The 18752-nt window shown below is 51.6% G+C and overlaps 1 protein-coding gene across 5 annotated transcripts in view; it reads right to left on the bottom strand.

Moving 5' to 3' along the window:
• Nucleotides 1-1381: 1381 nt before the first annotated feature.
• Nucleotides 1382-18752, bottom strand: part of ACAD10 (acyl-CoA dehydrogenase family member 10) — a 43471-nt gene continuing 26100 nt past the window's right edge. For 3 of the 5 annotated variants that reach the window (XM_031948596.1, XM_031948598.1, XM_031948597.1), the window contains exons 12-22: nt 17224-17369; nt 16273-16446; nt 13749-14149; nt 10802-10942; nt 9764-9901; nt 9585-9675; nt 8964-9122; nt 3908-4080; nt 3141-3284; nt 2589-2666; nt 1382-2089 (exon numbers count right to left, since the gene is read on the bottom strand). In XM_031948596.1, coding sequence (XP_031804456.1) covers nt 1955-2089; nt 2589-2666; nt 3141-3284; nt 3908-4080; nt 8964-9122; nt 9585-9675; nt 9764-9901; nt 10802-10942; nt 13749-14149; nt 16273-16446; nt 17224-17369 — 1780 coding nt within the window. In that variant the 3' untranslated portion in view covers nt 1382-1954. Of the gene's footprint in view, nt 2090-2588; nt 2667-3140; nt 3285-3907; nt 4081-7647; nt 8421-8963; nt 9123-9584; nt 9676-9763; nt 9902-10801; nt 10943-13748; nt 14150-16272; nt 16447-17223; nt 17370-18752 lie in introns of those variants that run through there. The other 2 variants (XM_031948599.1, XM_031948600.1) reach the window with 2 other exon arrangements.

Below are 18752 nucleotides of genomic sequence, written 5' to 3'. Positions count from 1 at the left end.
GACTGATTCCATGTTCAAACAACTCTTTTTCCATAGCATAGACTTCAGATATATAAAGGCAACTATCAAATCTCCTTAAGACTTCTTCAAGCTGGACTCGGCTCATGAGAAGGAAGGGAAGGGAATGAACATTTATTGAGTGCCTACTGTGTGCCAAAGTTTTGTGTTTACAAAAACTATCATCCTGTTATCATCCCCTGCGTGGGTAAGTGCCACGGCGGTTCCCATTTGACAGTTTTACAGGGTCTCTCAGTCAGGCTTTGTGAATAAGGGACCAAAGTCTCCCCCTTCCTGCTTCCACAAAGGGGGAGCTGCTCCCCATTTGCGTCCTAGGGTCCCCAAGGCTCCACCTCACCTCAAAGGGCCTAGTTTATCATATAACTCTGGGAGAGATTCATGGCTTCCAAAAAGTGGACTAAGGAAAACATTTTCATTTTCTGCCCAGAGGTGAATAATCTCATCATTTCAACCGAATACTCTTTTGTTTTGTTTTTCCCTCTAAAAACAGTGGGTCAGGGAGATAGAGGGCTGGACTTGGTGTCTGGAAAACTTAGATTTGAACTCTGCCTCTCAAGCTTATTAGCTATTAGTTGCAGGCCAACAACTTGCTTTCTTTTACTTCAGTTTTCTTATCTATAAAATGGAGATAACCGCACCTGGCACTTTGCAAAAGCTTTACAAATTATGTAAAGACTTTGCAAATGCTAGTTTATGCAGCTAATCCCTAAATGTTTGCTTCCTAATCTGTAAAATGAGATTGGGAGCTTCTACAACCTCCAACACGAGCTCTGAATTCTCAATGGGATGAGATCTCTGTGGGGGAAGCGACTTGCCAGATGGGAAGTTCTCCACTCGATTCCTTCCGTGGTCAAGTGTTGAGTTTAAAGCAAGCAAAAGCACTGAGGTTCAGGAGCAGCGGCACAAGCATTGTTAGCCCAGTTTTACAAATGAGGAAACGGAGGCCCAGAGAGTGGGCCTAGCTCCTAAGATATTCATCCTAGCTCCTAAGAACCCGGGGCTGCTGGAAGGTTCTTGTCTATAAATATATAATCCCTCATGTGCCAAAAAACAATCGCTTCTCGGAGGGCACTTATTGTGAACACTGGGGAAGTTGGGTGGCGCAGGGGACAGAGCCTGAGGCTGGAGGCCTGAGTTAAAATCTGCCCTCAGACACTGACTAGCCCTGGACTGGTCACTTCACCTGGTGTGCCTCGGTTTCCTCATCTGTAAAATAAGATGGAAAAAGAAATTTTTGATTTTTTGATTTTGGGGTTCGGGGCTTAGCTCCTCGGGCAGGCTCTCTGAAGGGATGGGTGGAGGCTGGAGCGATGGAAAAGGGCCAGGGCCCCGGAGGCGTGAGTGGCCATAATTGAGGCACGGATGCAGAGGCCAGACCAAATTAAAATGCTTTATTCTGAACATCTTTCATGTTCCCAAATGCACCCCAAAACCGTGTGATTTTTCCCTAATTTTTTAGATCCACTTTCCATTTTGTCTGGGAGCACACGATTTGGCCTCCCCTAGGGAGCTGTGGCAGCTAAGCGGGGGCTGGCAGGAACGGCCCCTCCGGCCCCCTGGACACTCTGCCCATGCTCTCCCAAGCATGGGGCATTCCTTGGGGGCAGAGGAGGGCACTGCTGAGCAAAGCTGGCTCCCTCTGCCAGCCCCCTCTGCCTTCCCGGCCAGTCCTGGGGTCTGTGCCCACCACGCCCACTGACCGGCCCTCAGAGGCCCAAGGCAGGCTTTAAGGCCTCTGCAGGGGGCCAGGGAGGGCCAGGCTCTCCCCCATCATCAGACCCCGGGCTTCCTGGGTAAAAGACCCAGAGATCGTTGCCAGCATCTACTACAATGAAAGTGGTGCCCCCTGAGTCCCGGATTCTGAGTTCCCCCCCCAAGCTCCCCGGTTCCTCCCACCGTGGTGCGGCCGCTGCGGGGGCCATGAGGGCGACAGAGCCTAGCGCTTCAGCTCCATCCTCGCCACCGTGGCCCGGTGGACCTCGTCGGGGCCGTCTGCAAGCCGGAGCGCCCTGGCCCAGGAGAAGAACTGGGCCAGGGGGGAGTCGCTGTTCAGTCCTGCAGCTCCGAAGGCCTGAAACGCCCAGAGCGGGAGGTGAGAGGGGCCTGGGGGCCGCTTGGGGTCAGGCTTCGGACAGAGGAGCAAGCTGAGGGCTAGTGGCCAATGGCCTTCCCAGGTCACACAGGGGGCAGCGCCAAGCAGAACCACCCCGGGCCCAGCCCCGAGAGGCCGGATTCAGCGCCGGGGAATCCCACAGGGATAAGTTCTGGGACTGAGGCCGGGCAGGGCGGGCCGTGGAGGGGCCCCAGCGTGGCAGGCACTAAGCAGCCCCACAGTGAGGGGTCACTGAGCCCCTGCTCAGGCTGAGGGGCGCCGGGGACTCTGGGGGAGCCTGGGGCCTGGAAGGCCCCACATCCTAGAAGGGGACACTCCTCTCGGGAGGGGAGCCTCCAAGTCCCTGAGTTAGGGCTCCGTCCTTATGGTTTGGGGGAGGGTGACTAAGGGGGAAAAACCAGACCTTCCTTCCTTTTCCTTTGAAAGCCCCACACCCATCCCCACACACCACACTCGCCTGAATGGCGCGGTCAATCACTCGCAGGGCCATGGTGGGAGCCACCATCTTGATCATGGCGATGTCTAAAGCGGCTGCCTGGGGAAGCCAAAGGAAGCGGAGGATGGAGCATGAGCGCCAGGGAGCAGAGCCTTGGAAAGCGGAGAGGCGCAGCTAGAAGCGCCAGGCCCGGGCAGGGAGGGGCAGGACGGGCCTTTCTGGGGCTCCCTACAGCCACAAGGGCGGTCTGAGAAAGGTGGGGGATGGTGGGCTCTGCTCCCCCTGCCGGGCCCCTGGCAATGCACCCCCTCCTTCTTAGCCACCCATCACCACACTGACTCATGTGGAGCTTGGGGTTCACTGAGACCCCCAGAGCTTTTGGAGGACCACTGCTGACTAACCACCCCTCCCTTCTTCTATGGGTGAACGGGGCCTTTCTGTGCCAAGTGTCCCACAAACGCCAAGATTCACCCCAAAGCTCTAAGGTCAGAGGGCTCTCGGCTTCCAGAGGTGGATCCCTGTCCCCGGCCCCCACGTCCCAGCCCCCTGAGAGGCCCCGCCGGGAGCGCGCACCTTGTTCCCCGCCACGTCCATGAGGTGCGCTGCTTTCAGCACCAGCAGCCGGGCCTGGTCGATGTCGGCCCGTGACTTGGCGATGTCGGCCAGGATCGTCCCCTGCTCCACCAGCGGCTTCCCAAAGGCCACTCGGGACTTCACCTGCGACCCCAGAGTGGAGGCCTGAAGGGAGGCTCGGAGGGGCAGAGGGCGAGGAGGCTGCGGGGAGAGGCTGCAGGGGGGGGGGGTGGCTGCGGGGGGAGCCTGGCAGCAGCTGGGGGGTGGGGGTGGCTGGGCGGCAGCCGGGGCGGGGGGGAAACCAGGCATTGGACATCCACTTTGCACAAACCCTCAGAAAGGCTCCCTGGTCGCCACCCTGAGACCCAGGCTGTCCAGCTAAAGAGCTCCGGGCTTGGCCAAGAGCTCACCCTTTGGCTTCAGGCTCCCAACGGGCAGTGAAGGAGGAATTTGTGGTCCCTGGCTCTGGGCCCAATGGTGTGTGGGGGGATCTGGGAGAGGGCCACATGCCCTGGGTGCTGGGACAAGGGCTGCACGGCCTTCCTGGGGGCTCCAATCCAATGGGGCAGAAAGGGAGGGGAATGGGGCATGTCCCTCTGCCTTCAGCATCCACCATCAGCCCGGCATCCAGGGGGAAGCTGGGCCTCGGAAACCTCCCTGCTTTTCCTGGTGAGGGTCCCCCACTTCCCCCACTAATTCTCGGGGAACCGGCCAGGAGACTCTCGCTCTTAACCCGGGACCCGCCGCAGACGGAGGCACCCACTCACCCGCTCCTTCATGAGGGCCAGTGTTCTCTCCGAGTACCCGATCAGGCGCATGCAGTGGTGGATCCTGCCCGGGCCGAGCCTGCCCTGGGCGATCTCAAAGCCGCGGCCGGGGCCCAGCACCAGGTGGTCCTTAGGCACCCACACGTTCTCGAACAGGACCTCCCCGTGGCCGCCTGCGGAGGGCGAGCGAACCCCATCAGGCCCCAGGCAGAGCCCGCAGTGGGACGCAATTCCCCACAGCTGCTGCTACGTTCCCCCCCCCCCCCAGCTTTCTCTCCTGGCTTTGCCTGCCTCAGGGAGGGTCAATCCTGCTTCTAGCTCAAGTCCCAAACTGAACCAGGCGGCCAATGTCCCCAAGTGAGTCTGGTTAGGATCAGAGGGTCCCGCAAGCAGACTTGGGATACAAGGGACCAGAGCCCCGATCTAACCCCTTTGTCTTTCAAATGAGGAAACTGACTTACAACTAAAAATGCTAGAAAAGGAACAAATTAAAAACCCCCAGTCAAACACTAAACTTGAAATTCTAAAAATAAAAGGAGAGATCAATAAAATTGAAAGTAAAAAAACTATTGAACTAATTAATAAAACTAAGAGTTGGTTCTATGAAAAAACCAACAAAATAGACAAACCCTTAGTAAATCTGATTAAAAAAAGGAAAGAGGAAAATCAAATTGTTAGTCTTAAAAATGAAAAGGGAGAACTCGCCACTAATGAAAAGGAAATTAGAGCAATAATTAGGAATACTTTGCCCAACTTTATGGCAATAAATTCGACAACTTAAATGAAATGGAAGAATACCTTCAAAAATATAGCTTGCCCAGATTAACAGAGGAAGAAGTAAATATCCTAAACAATCCCATCTTAGAAAAAGAAATAGAACAAGCTATTAACCAACTCCCTAAGAAAAAATCCTCAGGACCAGATGGATTTACATGTGAATTCTACCAAACATTTAAAGAACAATTAACCCCAATGCTATATAAACTATTTGAAAAAATAGGGACTGAAGGAGTCCTACCAAACTCCTTTTACGACGCAGACATGGTACTGATACCTAAACCAGGTAGGCTGAAAACAGAGAAAGAAAATTATAGACCAATCTCTCTAATGAATATCGATGCTAAAATCTTAAATAAAATATTAGCAAAAAGATTCCAGAAAATCATTCACAGGATAATACACTATGATCAAGTAGGATTTATACCAGGAATGCAGGGCTGGTTCAATATTAGGAAAACTATTAGCATAATTGACTATATCAATAAGCAAACTAACAAAAACCATATGATCATCTCAATAGATGCAGAAAAAGCATTTGATAAAATCCAACATCCATTCCTAATAAAAACACTTGAGAGTACAGGAATAAATGGACTTTTTCTTAAAATAGTCAGGAGCATATATTTAAAACCATCAGTAAGCATCATATGCAATGGGGAAAAACTGGAATCTTTCCCAGTAAGATCTGGAGTGAAGCAAGGTTGCCCACTGTCACCATTATTATTCAATATTGTATTAGAAACACTAGCCTCAGCAATAAGAGTCGAGAAAGAGATTAAAGGAATCAGAATAGGCAGTGAGGAAACCAAACTATCACTCTTTGCAGATGGTATACTTAGAGAACCCTGGAGATTCTACAAAAAAGCTATTAGAAATAATCCATAACTTTAGCAAAGTTGCAGGTTATAAAATAAATCCCCATAAATCCTCAGCATTTTTATACATCACCAACAAAATCCAACAGCAAGAGATACAAAGAGAAATTCCATTCAGAATAACTGTCGACAGCATAAAATATTTGGGAATCTATCTACCAAAGGAAAGTCAGGAATTATATGAGCTAAATTACAAAAAACTTTCCACACAAATAAAGTCAGACTTAAACAATTGAAAAATATCAAGTGCTCCTGGATAGGTTATCGTTTAATATAATAAAGATGACAATACTCCCTAAACTAATCTATTTATTTAGTGCTATACCAATCAGACTTCCAAGAAAAATATTTTAATGATCTAGAAAAATAACAACAAAATTCATATGGAATAATAAAAGTTCAAGAATCTCAAAAGAATTAATGAAAAAAAATCAAATGAAGGGTGGCTCTAGCTGTACCTGGATCTAAAACTATATTATAAAGCAGCAGTCACCAAAACCATTTGGTATTGGCTAAGAAATAGATTAGTTGATCATGGAATAGGTTAGGGTTCACAAGACAGAATAGTCAACTATAGCAATTTAGTGTTTGACAAACCCAAAGATCCTCACTTTTGGGATAAGAATTCATTATTTGACAAAAACTGCTGGGATAACTGGAAATTAGTATGGCAGAAATTAGGCATGGATCCACACTTAACATCGTATACCAAGATAAGATCAAAATGGGTCCATGATTTAGACATAAAGAACGAGATTATAAACAAATTGGAGGAACATAGGATAGTTTCTCTCTCAGACTTGTGGAAGAGGAAGAAATTTGTGACTAAAGATGAACTAGAGACCATTATTGATCACAAAATAGAAAATTTTGATTACATCAAATTAAAAAGCTTCTGTACAAACAAAACTAATGTAAACAAGATTAGAAGGGAAGCAACAAACTGGGAAAACATTTTCACAGTTAAAGGTTCTGATAAAGGCCTCATTTCCAAAATATATAGAGAGCTGACTCTAATTTATAAGAAACCAAGCCATTCTCCAATTGATAAACGGTCAAAGGATATGAACAATTTTCAGATGATGAAATTGAAATTATTACCACTCATATGAAAGAGTGTTCCAAATCATTATTAATCAGAGAAATGCAAATTAAGACAACTCTGAGATACCACTACACACCTGTCAGATTATCTAAGATGACAGGAAAAAATAATGATGCGTGTTGGAGGGGATGTGGGAAAACTGGGACACTGATACATTGTTGGTGGAGCTGTGAACAGATCCAACCATTCTGGAGAGCAATCTGGAATTATGCCCAAAAAGTTATCAAACTGTGCATACCCTTTGATCCAGCAGTGTTTCTACTGGGCTTATACCCCAAGGAGATACTAAAGAAGGGAAAGGGACCTGTATGTAACAAAATGTTTGTGGCAGCCCTGTTTGTAGTGGCTAGAAGCTGGAAACTGAGTGGATGCCCATCAATTGGAGAATGTGTTGTGTAAATTGTGGTATATGAATGTTATGGAGTATTATTGTTCTGTAAGAAATGACCAGCAAGATGAATACAGAGAAGCTTGGAGAGAATTACATGAACTGATGCTAAGTGAAATGAGCAGAACCAAGATACTGTATGAACAACGATACTGTATGAAGATGTAATCTGATGGAAGTGGATTTCTTTGACAAAGAGACCTAATTCAGTTTCAATTGATCAATGATGGACAGAAGTAGCTACACCCAAAGAAAAAACACTGGGAAATGAATGTAAACTGTTTGCATTTTTGTTTTTCTTCCCGGGTTATTTTTACCTTCTGAATCCAATTCTCCCTGTGTAACAAGAAAACTGTTTGGATCTGCACACATACATTGTATCTAGGATATACTACAACATATTCAACATATATAGGACTGCTTGCCATCTAGGGGAGGAGGTGGAGGGTGGGAGGGAAAAATCGGAACAGAAGTGAGTGCAAGGGATAATGTTGTAAAAAAATTACCCTGGCATGGATTCTGTCAATAAAAAGTTACTATAATAAAAAAAATGAGGAAACTGAGGCTGCAGGGAGAACTGCCCTGTCCGTAGCTGCCCAGGCACCAAGCGGCCGTTGTTGAGGCACCTGGAGAGAGGGGCCTGTCTCCTGCAGGGAGAGCCTCGGAGAGGAGAGACAGCCCAGGAAAGCGGGAGACCCCATGCGGCCAGCCCAGGAAGGTGGGAAAAGCGGCACATTTTTACCCAAGAACACCATCCCATGGCCAGCTCAGCTGCACCATCCAAGACACTGAGGCCCACACAGAGGTTTGGAAGCCATGAGTAGTGCCCTGGGGCCTTCCTGGGGGGTCCCCTCGATGCCAGATCCTTCTCTCATGGAGGAGGGGGGCCATGAGTGAAAACCCACCTGAGATCGGACTGAATGGGAGGGCTGTGCATGTGAATTCCATAGAGAAGCCCCTAGGCAAAAGGAGGAGGGTGGTGATGGTAAAGGAGAGAAATGGTCACTACTCATGACAACCAGGATGGTGAAGTTGCTAGTGGTGATGGGAAAAGCAACCGCAACAGTGGGGACGTCAGTGGAGATGTCGGCAGGGATGTCAGCAGGGATGTCAGCGGGGATGTCGGTGATGATGTCAGCAGGGACGCCAGCAGGGATGTCGGTGATGATGTCAGCGGGGATGTCAGCGGGGATGTCAGTGGGGATGTCGGTGATGATGTCAGCAGGGATGTCAGCGATGATATCAGCGATCGGGATGTCAGCGGGGATGTCGGCGATGATGTCAGCGGGGATGTCAGTGGGGATGTCAGCGGGGACGCCGGTGGGGATGTCAGTGGGGATGGTCGTGATGGGGCCCAAACAGTCACTACTCATGACAACCACAGCGATGGTGACACAAGCATGATGGTGACAAGAACACCGGCATGAATGATGATCATCTAGAACTCCGGTGCATGCCCTTGTGACCCAGGATCCCCTTGGGGTTGTCCCTTGGCCAGGGATTCTGCAGCAGTTGCCATTCCCTTCTCCATTTTACAGTGAAGGAAACTGAGGCAAATAGGGGGGAGGGGCTCACTGACATCACCAGCTGGGAAGCTCTGAGGCTGGATTCCCACTCAGTAGAGCCAAGGCTGGCGGAGGGCTCTGTGCGCCGTGGCACCCCCAGTGGTCAGGATGATGACCCCCCCCCACTCCCAAGCCTCTTCGGGGTCTCAGCCCAGGCAGGAGGTGCCTCCTTCTCCCCTGGTCCTGGAGGTCTCAGAGCGGGAACGTCCCCAAGCCCCAGAGCTCCAAGCATCGCTGTCAGGGTCCCTGGCTGTGTCCCCCCCACCAGCCATGGGGCACCAAGCAGCCTGGGAAGCCCCGAAGCCGTCTCTGCGGCCGGATCCCTGCCGGCGCCTGCCCCTACCTGGAGGGTCCTCCAGCCCATAGACGCTCAGCGGCCTGATGACCTTGATCCCCGGGGTCTCCATGGGAACCAGCAGGACAGACTGCTGCTGGTGGCGCGGGGCGTGCGGGTCTGTTTTTCCCATAAACACACAGAGCTGGCACCGGGGATCCAGGATTCCTGCCGGGAGAGGGGGCAGACGCCCGAGTCCATCCCGGCTCTGTGCCACAAGCAAAGGCGCGAACAGCCCAGCCAGACCGCATGTCCCCAGGGAGGCCCCTCTGTCCCCATGAGGGACGGACCCCAGGGGTTTTCCCCAGAGGGCCCTGGGGAGGCTGAGCCTGTGGCCGAGACCCCCAAGGGGCAGAGCCAGCAGTGGTGCCCAGGCTTGGGGGGCAGATGGGGCCGGGCCCGGGCTTCCTGGTCTGCGGGAGTGAGAAGATCAGCTGAAGGTGGCAGGGCCTCGGTGCCCATGCTAGGGAAAGGGCGCTGGCTCTGGGCCCGCGAGCGAGCATCCCTGTGGGGGGCAGACGGAGCCCCAGGGCTCCCCACAGAGGGTCTGAAGCCCCTGCATTTCTCCTGACTAGGGCTTGGGCGAGGGCCGACTGAGCCCTTCTATGACAGGAGCTTTCAGAAAGGTACCTGATATCCACCACTTGTGGCCGTTTACGACGTAGCCCCCGCGCTCCTCTCTGATGGAAGATTCAATATTGGTGGCGTCCGATGAAGCGACCTAAACAGGAGCAGACTCGAGTTCGCCCTGCCCAGGGCCGGACGGGGGACCCTGGCTCGGGGAAGGGGGGGAGGCGCCCACTTCGCACCTGGGGCTCGGTCATCGCAAAGCACGAGCGGATTTTCCCATCCAGCAAAGGAAGCAGCCACCGGGTCTTCTGCAGCTCGGTCCCATACCTCACCAGCAGCTCCATGTTTCCCGTGTCTGGAGCAGAGCAGTTAAAGATCTGCAGGCAGGAAAGCCCGTGCCCGGTCACTCCCACGGCTCGCTCAGTCAGAGGCGGCCGGTTTTCTGCCCGTCTGGGCCAGAAAATGGGGCCGGGACCAGCGGGCATCAAGCAGACCGTGGCTCCCGGGCCGGCTCTGCTTCTCCCTTCTCTCTCCCTCGCCCCACCACCTCCCCCTCCTCCCTCCCAGGCCCCATGCTCTGCCACTAGAAATGAGGCACCGGGACTATAAGACAAAAGGGCGCAGTCCCTGCCTCGGAGTTTACATTCTAAAAGCTGCCTCTCAGCACTCCGTGGGGCACAGGAGAAAAAGGCGGCCCTGGCCAGCTGGAAGAGGCCCAAAGGGAGGAGGGGAGCTCTGGGGCTCTGCCAGCTGGAACCAGGGGTCCGGCCCTCGGCCTCTCAGGGGTGTCCGAGACAATGAGTCACAAACCAGCGAAACCGCCCGGCTGGACCACTTTAAAGTGAGCCTTCCAGCATCCTGGCACAGCCCCTCACACCTGGACCCACGCAACAGCTGCTGGGGGTCTCTCCCCCCTCTCTACCCCACTCCCCGGTACTTTGGCCCTGAGACCGGCCTTCTGTTTGCTCCCCACACGGCTCTCCCTCCCCCGGCTCCAGGCAGCCTCTGACTGTCCCGTGTCTGGAGCGCTCTCCCTCCTCACCCCCAGCTTCCCTGACTTCCTTCCATCCCAGCTGACATCTCTGCCCCGACGGGAAGCCTTCCCCAGCCCCTCTCACTGACTTGCTTTGTCACATCTCACATGGAACCGCAAGCTCACTGAGGGCAGGGATTGCCTTCTGCCCCTTCTGCATCCCCAGGGTCTGAGAGTGCCAGGCACAGAGTGGGAGCTTAATGGTTGCTGACTGGCTGGCTGAAGGCAGACCAAAAGCAGGTACCTCTGGGGCGTACAGGGACTTGCCCATGAGCTCACACAGGTGGGCGTACTCCAGGTTGGTCAAGCCCGCTCCGTACTTCCGCTCAGGGTCAGTCTCGACCGGCAGGAAGAGGTTCCAGAGCCCCTCAGACTTGGCTTTTTCCTATCCAGAAGGGGCACGAGAGAACATCAGGGACTGACAGCCCAGACCCAGGAGAGACCCCCCACCCAAGGAAACGGGGGGACAGAGGGCAGAGGGCGACGACAAATCCTGCTTGAGCTAAACGCTAAACCTCAACTCCGTGTCCCCAGGAAGCAAAAGGAGGCTCTAAGTAATAACTAGCAGCAGAACCGGAGGATGGCCTGGACCTCGAGAAGGAGAGGGCAGCCTTTACCCAGTGCTTGCCCAGGTGCCCCTTCCTGGTGAGACCTTCCCTTTGCTGCACAGCTTGCCAAAAGCTGGGGGTTTGGACTTCCCCAGGCTGGCCCTGGTAGAGTGGGCCAATTAGCCCTGGGGGCCTGAGCCAACACTGCCAGGCAAAGTGGGCGGGCAGCCAAGAAAGGTTATGGAGAAATGGGCAGAGGGCGCCTGTTTGGAGGAGTGAGGTACCAAGTGCCCATTTTAAGTCTGCCCAGGACCTTCCTCAGCATCCCTTTGGGACCTCCCATGGCATCCCCCTCAGGATCTTCCATAGTGCCCCCCCAGGACCTTCCACACTTGGTGCCCCCCCCAGGATCTTCCTTGACACCCCCCCGGGGGACCTTCCATTGCATCTCCCCAGGATATTCCATAGCACCCCCCCCAGGACCTTCCACACTCGGTACCCCTCCAGGACCTTCCTTGACACCCCCCCCCCGGGGACCATCCATGGCACCCCCCCAGGATATTCTATAGCACCCCCCAGGATCTTTCTCACTTGGTGTCCCCCTGGGGACCTTCCACACTCAGTGCCTCCCCAGGACCTTCCATGGCATCTCCCCAGGATATTCTATAGTGCCCCCCAGGATCTTTCTCACTTGGTGCCCCCCCGGGACCTTCCACAGAGCCCGCCCGGCCCCTTTGCGGGACTAGCAAATAGAAGGCTTGACTTCTGTCAACTTGGAAGACTCCAAAGCCCTGTATAAACCAAGGTAAGCCCTGCTTCCGTTCCCTGCCTCTAGTGAGCACCTCACAAATGCTCCTCATTTAATACACCCAAATCCTCCTGATATCTTAATGTGGCCTGAAGATCCATCTCCACCCAGGTCGCCAAGCCTTTGGGGATGGGCCAGTGGGTGGGGGGAGGGGAGAGACGTGAGTGTGCATGGGGGTGGGGCTGGGGCTGGGGAGGGGGCCAACTGAGGTCCCCTGTCCCCCCCCAGCTACAGCAGCTCCTAAAGATCCCATTCAGTAGAGCCAAGGCTGGCGGAGGGCTCTGTGCGCCGTGGCACCCCCAGCGGTCAGGATGATGACCCCCCCCACTCCCAAGCCTCTTCGGGGTCTCAGTCCAGGCAGGAGGTGCCTCCTTCTCCCCTGGTCCTGGAGGTCTCAGAGGGGGAATGTCCCCAAGCCCCAGAGCACCAAGTATCGCTGTTAGGGTCCCTGGCTGTGTGGACTTCGTGTGTGGGCTGATGGCTTCTCCAGCACTGATGGAAGGAGGTTCGAGCAGCTGATATTGCCACCTGCAATCCAAGCTATTGCAAAAGGATGGACAAGGCAAGAAGCTGAGGCCCTGGGCCTTGGTTCTCAACTGTCAGATGAGATAGAGAGATAGAGAAATACAGAGGGAGGATGAGAGAGACAGACAGGGAGAACAAGAGGGAAAGAGAGACAGAAACAGAGATGGAGGAGGAGAGAAAAGGGGAGGGAGGGAGAAAGAGACAGGAGAGAGGGAGAACCAGAGGGAGGAAAGAACAGAGTAGGGGAGGAAGGAGAGCAAGAAGAAAGAAAAACAGATAGAAGAGAGAAAAAGAGGAAGGGAGAGAGAGACAGAAGAGAGGGAGAACAAGAGGGAGGAAAGAACAGAGAAGGGGAGGAGGAAGAGCAAGAAGAAAAAAGACTGATAGAAGAAAGAAAAAAGGGAGGACAGGAAGACAGAGGAGAGAAGGAAAACAAAAAGGAAAGAACAGAGAAGGGGAAGAGGAGGAGCAAGAAGAAAAGAGAAAAACAGAAAAAAGAGGGAGGGAGAGAGACAGGGAGAGAAAAAAGAAAGGGAAGATGTGAAAGAGGCAGAGAAAGAGAGAAGGAGGGAAAGAAGGGAGAGGCAGAAACACAGAGAAAAAGATTCAAATTAATTTAATGTCTCTGATATCACTGGAAACCATTCTGTTGGTGTTCAAGATCAGGCACGGCCAAAAGAGCAGAAGTGCCGGAGATGCTGAACATCTGGATTCAGTGGAAGCTCAGACTTTTCATGCTGGAAAACAATTTGGAATTATGCTTTTTAAAAAACCTGACTAACAAGACACCACGATTCAGCTGCCAGGCATGTGCCCACTGTGGAAATGCAAGCCGAATGAAAACTCCCATATGCACTAAAATATTTGTGGGGCATTCTGCGGGGCCCACGCAGGCGCCAGGGCTGGGGGTGGCCAGGCCGGCGGGGGCACATGAAGCAGCACCACTCCACAAGGAAAGATGCCCCAAGAATTCTGAGGAGTACAAGAACTGACACAGAGCCAAGTGAACAGGACCAGGGCAACACGAAGCAGAACGAAGTTAAGAGCAAAATCGCAAGAGTGAACCCTGGGTAATAAGAGTGGCCCCGGGAGAAAAGTTAGTTTTAACTCCTTTTCTTCTTTTTTCTTTATCTTCTGAAGGAAGGGCTCTCTGGATAGGGATGGGAGAAGATTATATTTGCAAATGAAAATAAGGGAGCAGCAAACACAACTTGAACACAGAAATGATGCTTTACTATTCCACACCATTGTGGCAGGAGGTGGCACCATTGTGCCACCATTGTGGCATTGTCTTAATGAGGCCTATTTACCTTGAGCTTTTCGATTTGTGGAGCCGGCGTCCACCTGGCCTCGGACATCTGGTGATTTCTCAGGTCTTGTTCAATAGGATACACATGGGTTTCTATGAATTTTTCCAGCCTGCCATGGAGCTCCCGGACCGGTTCTGGGAGGGCCTCTGGGGAGATAATCAGGACCCCTTTGGGGGCAGCGGCCTGAGGCGCCTTGGAAGCTGTGGCCAGAGATCTCGTTCCACCAGGGAGGAGCGGCGGCCTCCGGGAGGCCCACACACCATAGGCTCTTGTCGACAGCTTCGGGGTTGGCAGCCCTTTGAAAATCCGAAACCCTTCCTTGACGGCAAAGTCCCACGCCAGGTTAGACATGAACTCAACCAGTTTCCCACTTTGCTCTGCAGCTGCTGAACTCGACTGACCTGACCAAAATCAAGACAAAAAGGGTTAGAGATCCCAAACCACTCCTCCTCCTCCATTGACCCCAGCAGGGTCAGGAAGGGGCTCAACTGCACCCCCTCCATCCCCCCTGCCACTCTCTGCTTCAGCTAGCCATTACTGTGGGGGGTGTTGAGTCCTTCCAGTCGTGTCTGACTCCAGGATCCCATTTTGGGTGCTCTGGACAGAAACATTTCCCTTCTCCAGCTCATTTTACAGATGAGGAAACTGAGGCAAAACAGGTTAAGGTGACTTGCCCAGGGTTCCAGAACTGCTGAGTGACTGAGGCTGGATTTGAACCCACGAAGGTAGTTCAGGCCAGGTGCTCTGGGACACCCCCAGAACGGCCCGCCCCCCTTCCTCTTGGATGCCCCCACTCCCCTGTGTCTGGCCAGGGCCACCCATCCTAAAGAGACTGTGTCTTCCTTCCTAAGTTCATTGATCTCCTCCCATGGCTAGCTCTTCTAGAGTTCTTGGCTGCACTAACATTGTTTCTGCAGCTCTGGATTAGGAGTTGATGCTACAGTCCCTCAGCAGGAAGCCTCATTCTCCAAAAATCACTTAAATCTTCCTGCACTTGGAGGAGTCACTTCCTTTCTAGATCAATATCAGGACACCCTTGATCCAGCTAAGGAAAAAATCTAATTCTCAAATCCAGTCTTATCCAAGTAGAGGGCAAGAAGGAGCCTCTTAAAGTTGCTCTGTAATTAGATCCCTCCCTTTTTCAGACCTCCCAGACTCCCATCTTAATAAGTCACTCTCTCTAGCCCATTGTTCCTACTCCAATCAATTCTAATCCCTGCCCGGCGAAGCTGGGGCTTCAGAAGGCACCGATGGATGGCTACTGTCCCCTACTGTTGGAGGGCTTTTCCCCAAAGTGGTCTTTGAGGGGGAGCGGGGAGCACATGTGCTAAATCTCCCCACCCTGCAAAGCTGGAGGGCCTGATGTGTCCCAGAATCCCTCAGCAAAGGCTGATGGAGGAGCTGAATCTGCGGTCTTGGAGATCAGATGTGCACACACACAGACACACTCTCACTCTCTGTCTCTCTCTCTCTCTCTCATTTATCTGCAGCCATGCTGTCCAGAAGGGACAGTGGCTACTCAGCCGGGCTCCTTCACTGGGTCACTGTCTGCAAGATCAAAGACCTTTGTAATGGGGAAAGCTGGGATGAGAGTCTGGAGCAGGAAGGGCCTTCAGAGCTCATCTAGTCCAAGCCCTTTGCTGGGAAATGGAGGTTCAAGGAGGCTCTGATGATAACTGTAATATCAATGATGATGAAAGAATATGGCTAACCAGAGATCTAACTAGTCCAATCATCCCATTTTACAGATGAGGGCTTAGGGAGGCTAGATGACCAATCATGGTTCAGTGCTACAGCTGGAAAGGGAGCCCAAGGGGTTGCTCCATCCCCTGAGCCCACAGGGGAAGATGAAGTTTTCCCGGGTTACAAGGGACCCTGGGACAGACCACAGAGTCCAAGAGAGAATACTTTAAAAATACCTAGAGGGTCCTCAGACCTCTTCCAAACCTGATTTTCTTTTCCTCTAAGGACATGAAAATGCTCCCCTCTGCTCCATCAGGCTAATTGTGAGGACCAGAGAGCACTCTGCAAACACCACACCCTGTCAGCCAGGTGCTAATACAGTCCCCAGTTTACAGATGAGGGAACTGAGACTAGGGTTAAGTGACTGGGCTCGGATTTTATCCACTGACCCTGCACAAAAATCCATAGGTGCACATGAGCACGCCAGAGGGATGAATGTGAACCCAGAGACAGTGCCTGCCAACGTGGGCAACAATACTAACACTTAGAGGAAGTGACTCAGGGACACACTCCCAGCAAAAGAACTTTTCCATTAGGCTAAAGCCGAGGCAGTGAATGCTCAGCAGTCGTTCTTTCCTCCCCTCTATGGCTCCTTAGGAGGATAAAGCTTGTTTTTAGAGCCAAGAGTGGGCAGTGCATTCATGCTCTCCCCCAGACCTCTGGGGGCTCCCCTGGGGTCCCAGGGCCTGGCCCCATGGTCCTGCCGACCCCCAGCGCTGACAGACTCCCGGAGATCCCTGCCCATTTTCCTGCTTCCCACCCAGCAATGTGGTCTGGGTACCTTTGAGAGAGCGTTTGTAGACCCCCTGCAGGATGGCAGCCACTCGGAAGAAGGAGAAGGCCATGTAGAAGTTCCAGTTTTCAGCTGCTGGGATCTCCATTTGACGGCAATACATTTTGAAATATTCCTCGGCAGTAGGGATTCCTAGCTGAGTAACATCCAAATCACTCAAGCCTGAAAGAAGAAAAAGTGCAGTTTGTTAATCAACAGCCAGGGCCATCACTGACCCCGAGACTGTCCTGAAGCACCATGAAACAGCAGAGAGAATTTTCTGAGCCTTCTTCTGCCTCGGTTTCCTCAGCTGTAAAAGGAGAGGGTTGGACTCCAAGGTCTTTTCCAATCCTAAATCTAGCATCCCATGGCCCCACAATTGGTTTGTTCACTGGAAACCCGTTTTGAAGTTCCCTTGAGGAATTCACACATTATTTCAGTATTATTCCCAAATTGGCTCCTAAAGGTTCACCTAAACTGAAGCTGGCTGGAAAGGCCCAAATTCTGAGTTCCTCTACCTTGTGATCAGTATTCGAGAGACTGGCACATGTGACTTCACAGTTTTTTGCCTTGTCTATTTGTTAGAAATCTTAAAATGGAGATTTCACAAAATAAGAGGGAAATTTGTTACAAATCAATCAATTAGTCAATTGATCAGCATTTATTAAGTGCTCTAAGTGTTAGGGCTACAAAAGTGAAGCACCACCAAGAGCTTACAGTCAATCTACTGGAGACACAGTTGAACTTTTTCACTATCTTCCCCCAGGACAATCAATGACTGAAAACAGATCTGGATATTTTAATACTATTCTGCAGTCTACGTTTGCGCACCAATATCCCACTCTTCCCTCCCGGATGGCTTAAGCTGCCTTCCCACAGCCCTTCCTGCCAAAGTGGAGGCCATTCCCCACCTCCAAGGGGAGTGGAAGCTTTCTGATCCTCTTTCATGGCAGCTCCTACCTTTTATGAGAGGAAAATCAGATGGCAAATAGTGAGCCATGCAGTTATAGGCCACATCGGAGAGAGGATCTCCCAAGGTGGACAGCTCCCAGTCCAGGATGGCGAGCACCTCGGCCTTTTCTGGATGGAATATCAGGTTGTCTAATCTACAGAAAGATTGAAGAAACAGCCTCGTGCAAACACAGCACAAATACAACAGAAGTGTGTAAACTGCTAGACAAGTGCCAAACTAATATTCAAAGGGCTACCCTGTCTCCGCTATTTCTGATAAACTTTAAGGTGCTCTGGAGCCCCAGAATTTGAGAGCCAGAAGGACCAGCTCTAAATGATTTTCATTATTTAAATTATCTACAAACTGTTAAATTCAGCTACTTCATTTTGCAGATGGGGAAGGTCAGACTCAAGAGAGGAGACAGCCATCCCGGACCTCCCTCGTGAATGGTGAGAGCGAGGGATTGTGGATGTCATTGTCGTCACGAATCCCACGCCTTTCTTTAGTGCTGGTGACCAAGTCTGGTGATTTCCCCACTAAATTATGTTTAGGAATACTACTAGAAGGCAGCACAGAACTGTAAGAAAAGTACCAGCATCCTGCCTTTCTCCTGCTGAGAGGCCTGGGCAAGCCACTGAATCCCCCTAGGCTGGTTTCCTCATTTATAAGAGGAGAGGGCTGGACTGATGACTTCAGGATTATGATCCCCAGAAAGAGCACCGAGGGGCCTGAATGGGGGCCACAATAGAATATTTTTACCTTTTTTGTTGCTGTTTGCTTGCTGTTTGCTTGCTTTTTGCTTTCTTTCTCACTTTTTCCCCTTTTTGATCTGATTTTTTTGTTCAGTAAGATAAATGTGTAAATATATAGAGAGGAACTGAACATGTTTAACATATATTGGATTGGGGACAGTTAGTTGGTGCAGTGGGTAGAGCACCAGCCCTAAAGTCAGGAGGACCCGAGTTCAAATCTGGCCTCAAACACTTAACACTTCCTGCTGTGTAACCTTGGGCAAGTCACTTAACCCCAATTGCCTCAGCAAAAAAAAAAGACAAAACTGAAAGGAAAAAAGTTTTTTGCCTTGTCTACGACATGGTCTATCATATCTATGTCTATCTTAGATCATGATCTCATGGCCTATGCAATGGCTACATCACTCCAGGAAATGGAATGAGTGGGCAAGGCCAGTGGTCTCCATAGAAGCTTTGACATGTACTGGTCCTCTGTGTTCTTGAATGATGGGAAGGTGAGCCTTGTCCAGCCCAGCAATTATGGGGAAATGAAGGCCACAGAACCATAGGTTTCCTGTTCAATGGCCTGGTGAAGTGGGTTTCAAATGTACTCTTATAATCTCCTATTCCAGAGGCCTTGGGATAAATAGTGAAAGGGTTAGGAGGAAGGCGTCCAACCTCAGATACCCACCTAAAGACCAGACACACCAAGCCCAAAAAACAATCTTTGTCTTTCCAGCTAGAGCTAAGAAAGGATTGTCAGACCCAGAGCCGTGGAGGCCCCAGACCTCCACCAAAGGACAGCG

Source organism: Sarcophilus harrisii, chromosome 1, assembly GCF_902635505.1.
Source record: "Sarcophilus harrisii chromosome 1, mSarHar1.11, whole genome shotgun sequence".
Taxonomy (NCBI): Eukaryota; Metazoa; Chordata; class Mammalia; order Dasyuromorphia; family Dasyuridae; genus Sarcophilus; species Sarcophilus harrisii.
This window is presented reverse-complemented; position numbering and strand designations above follow the sequence as displayed.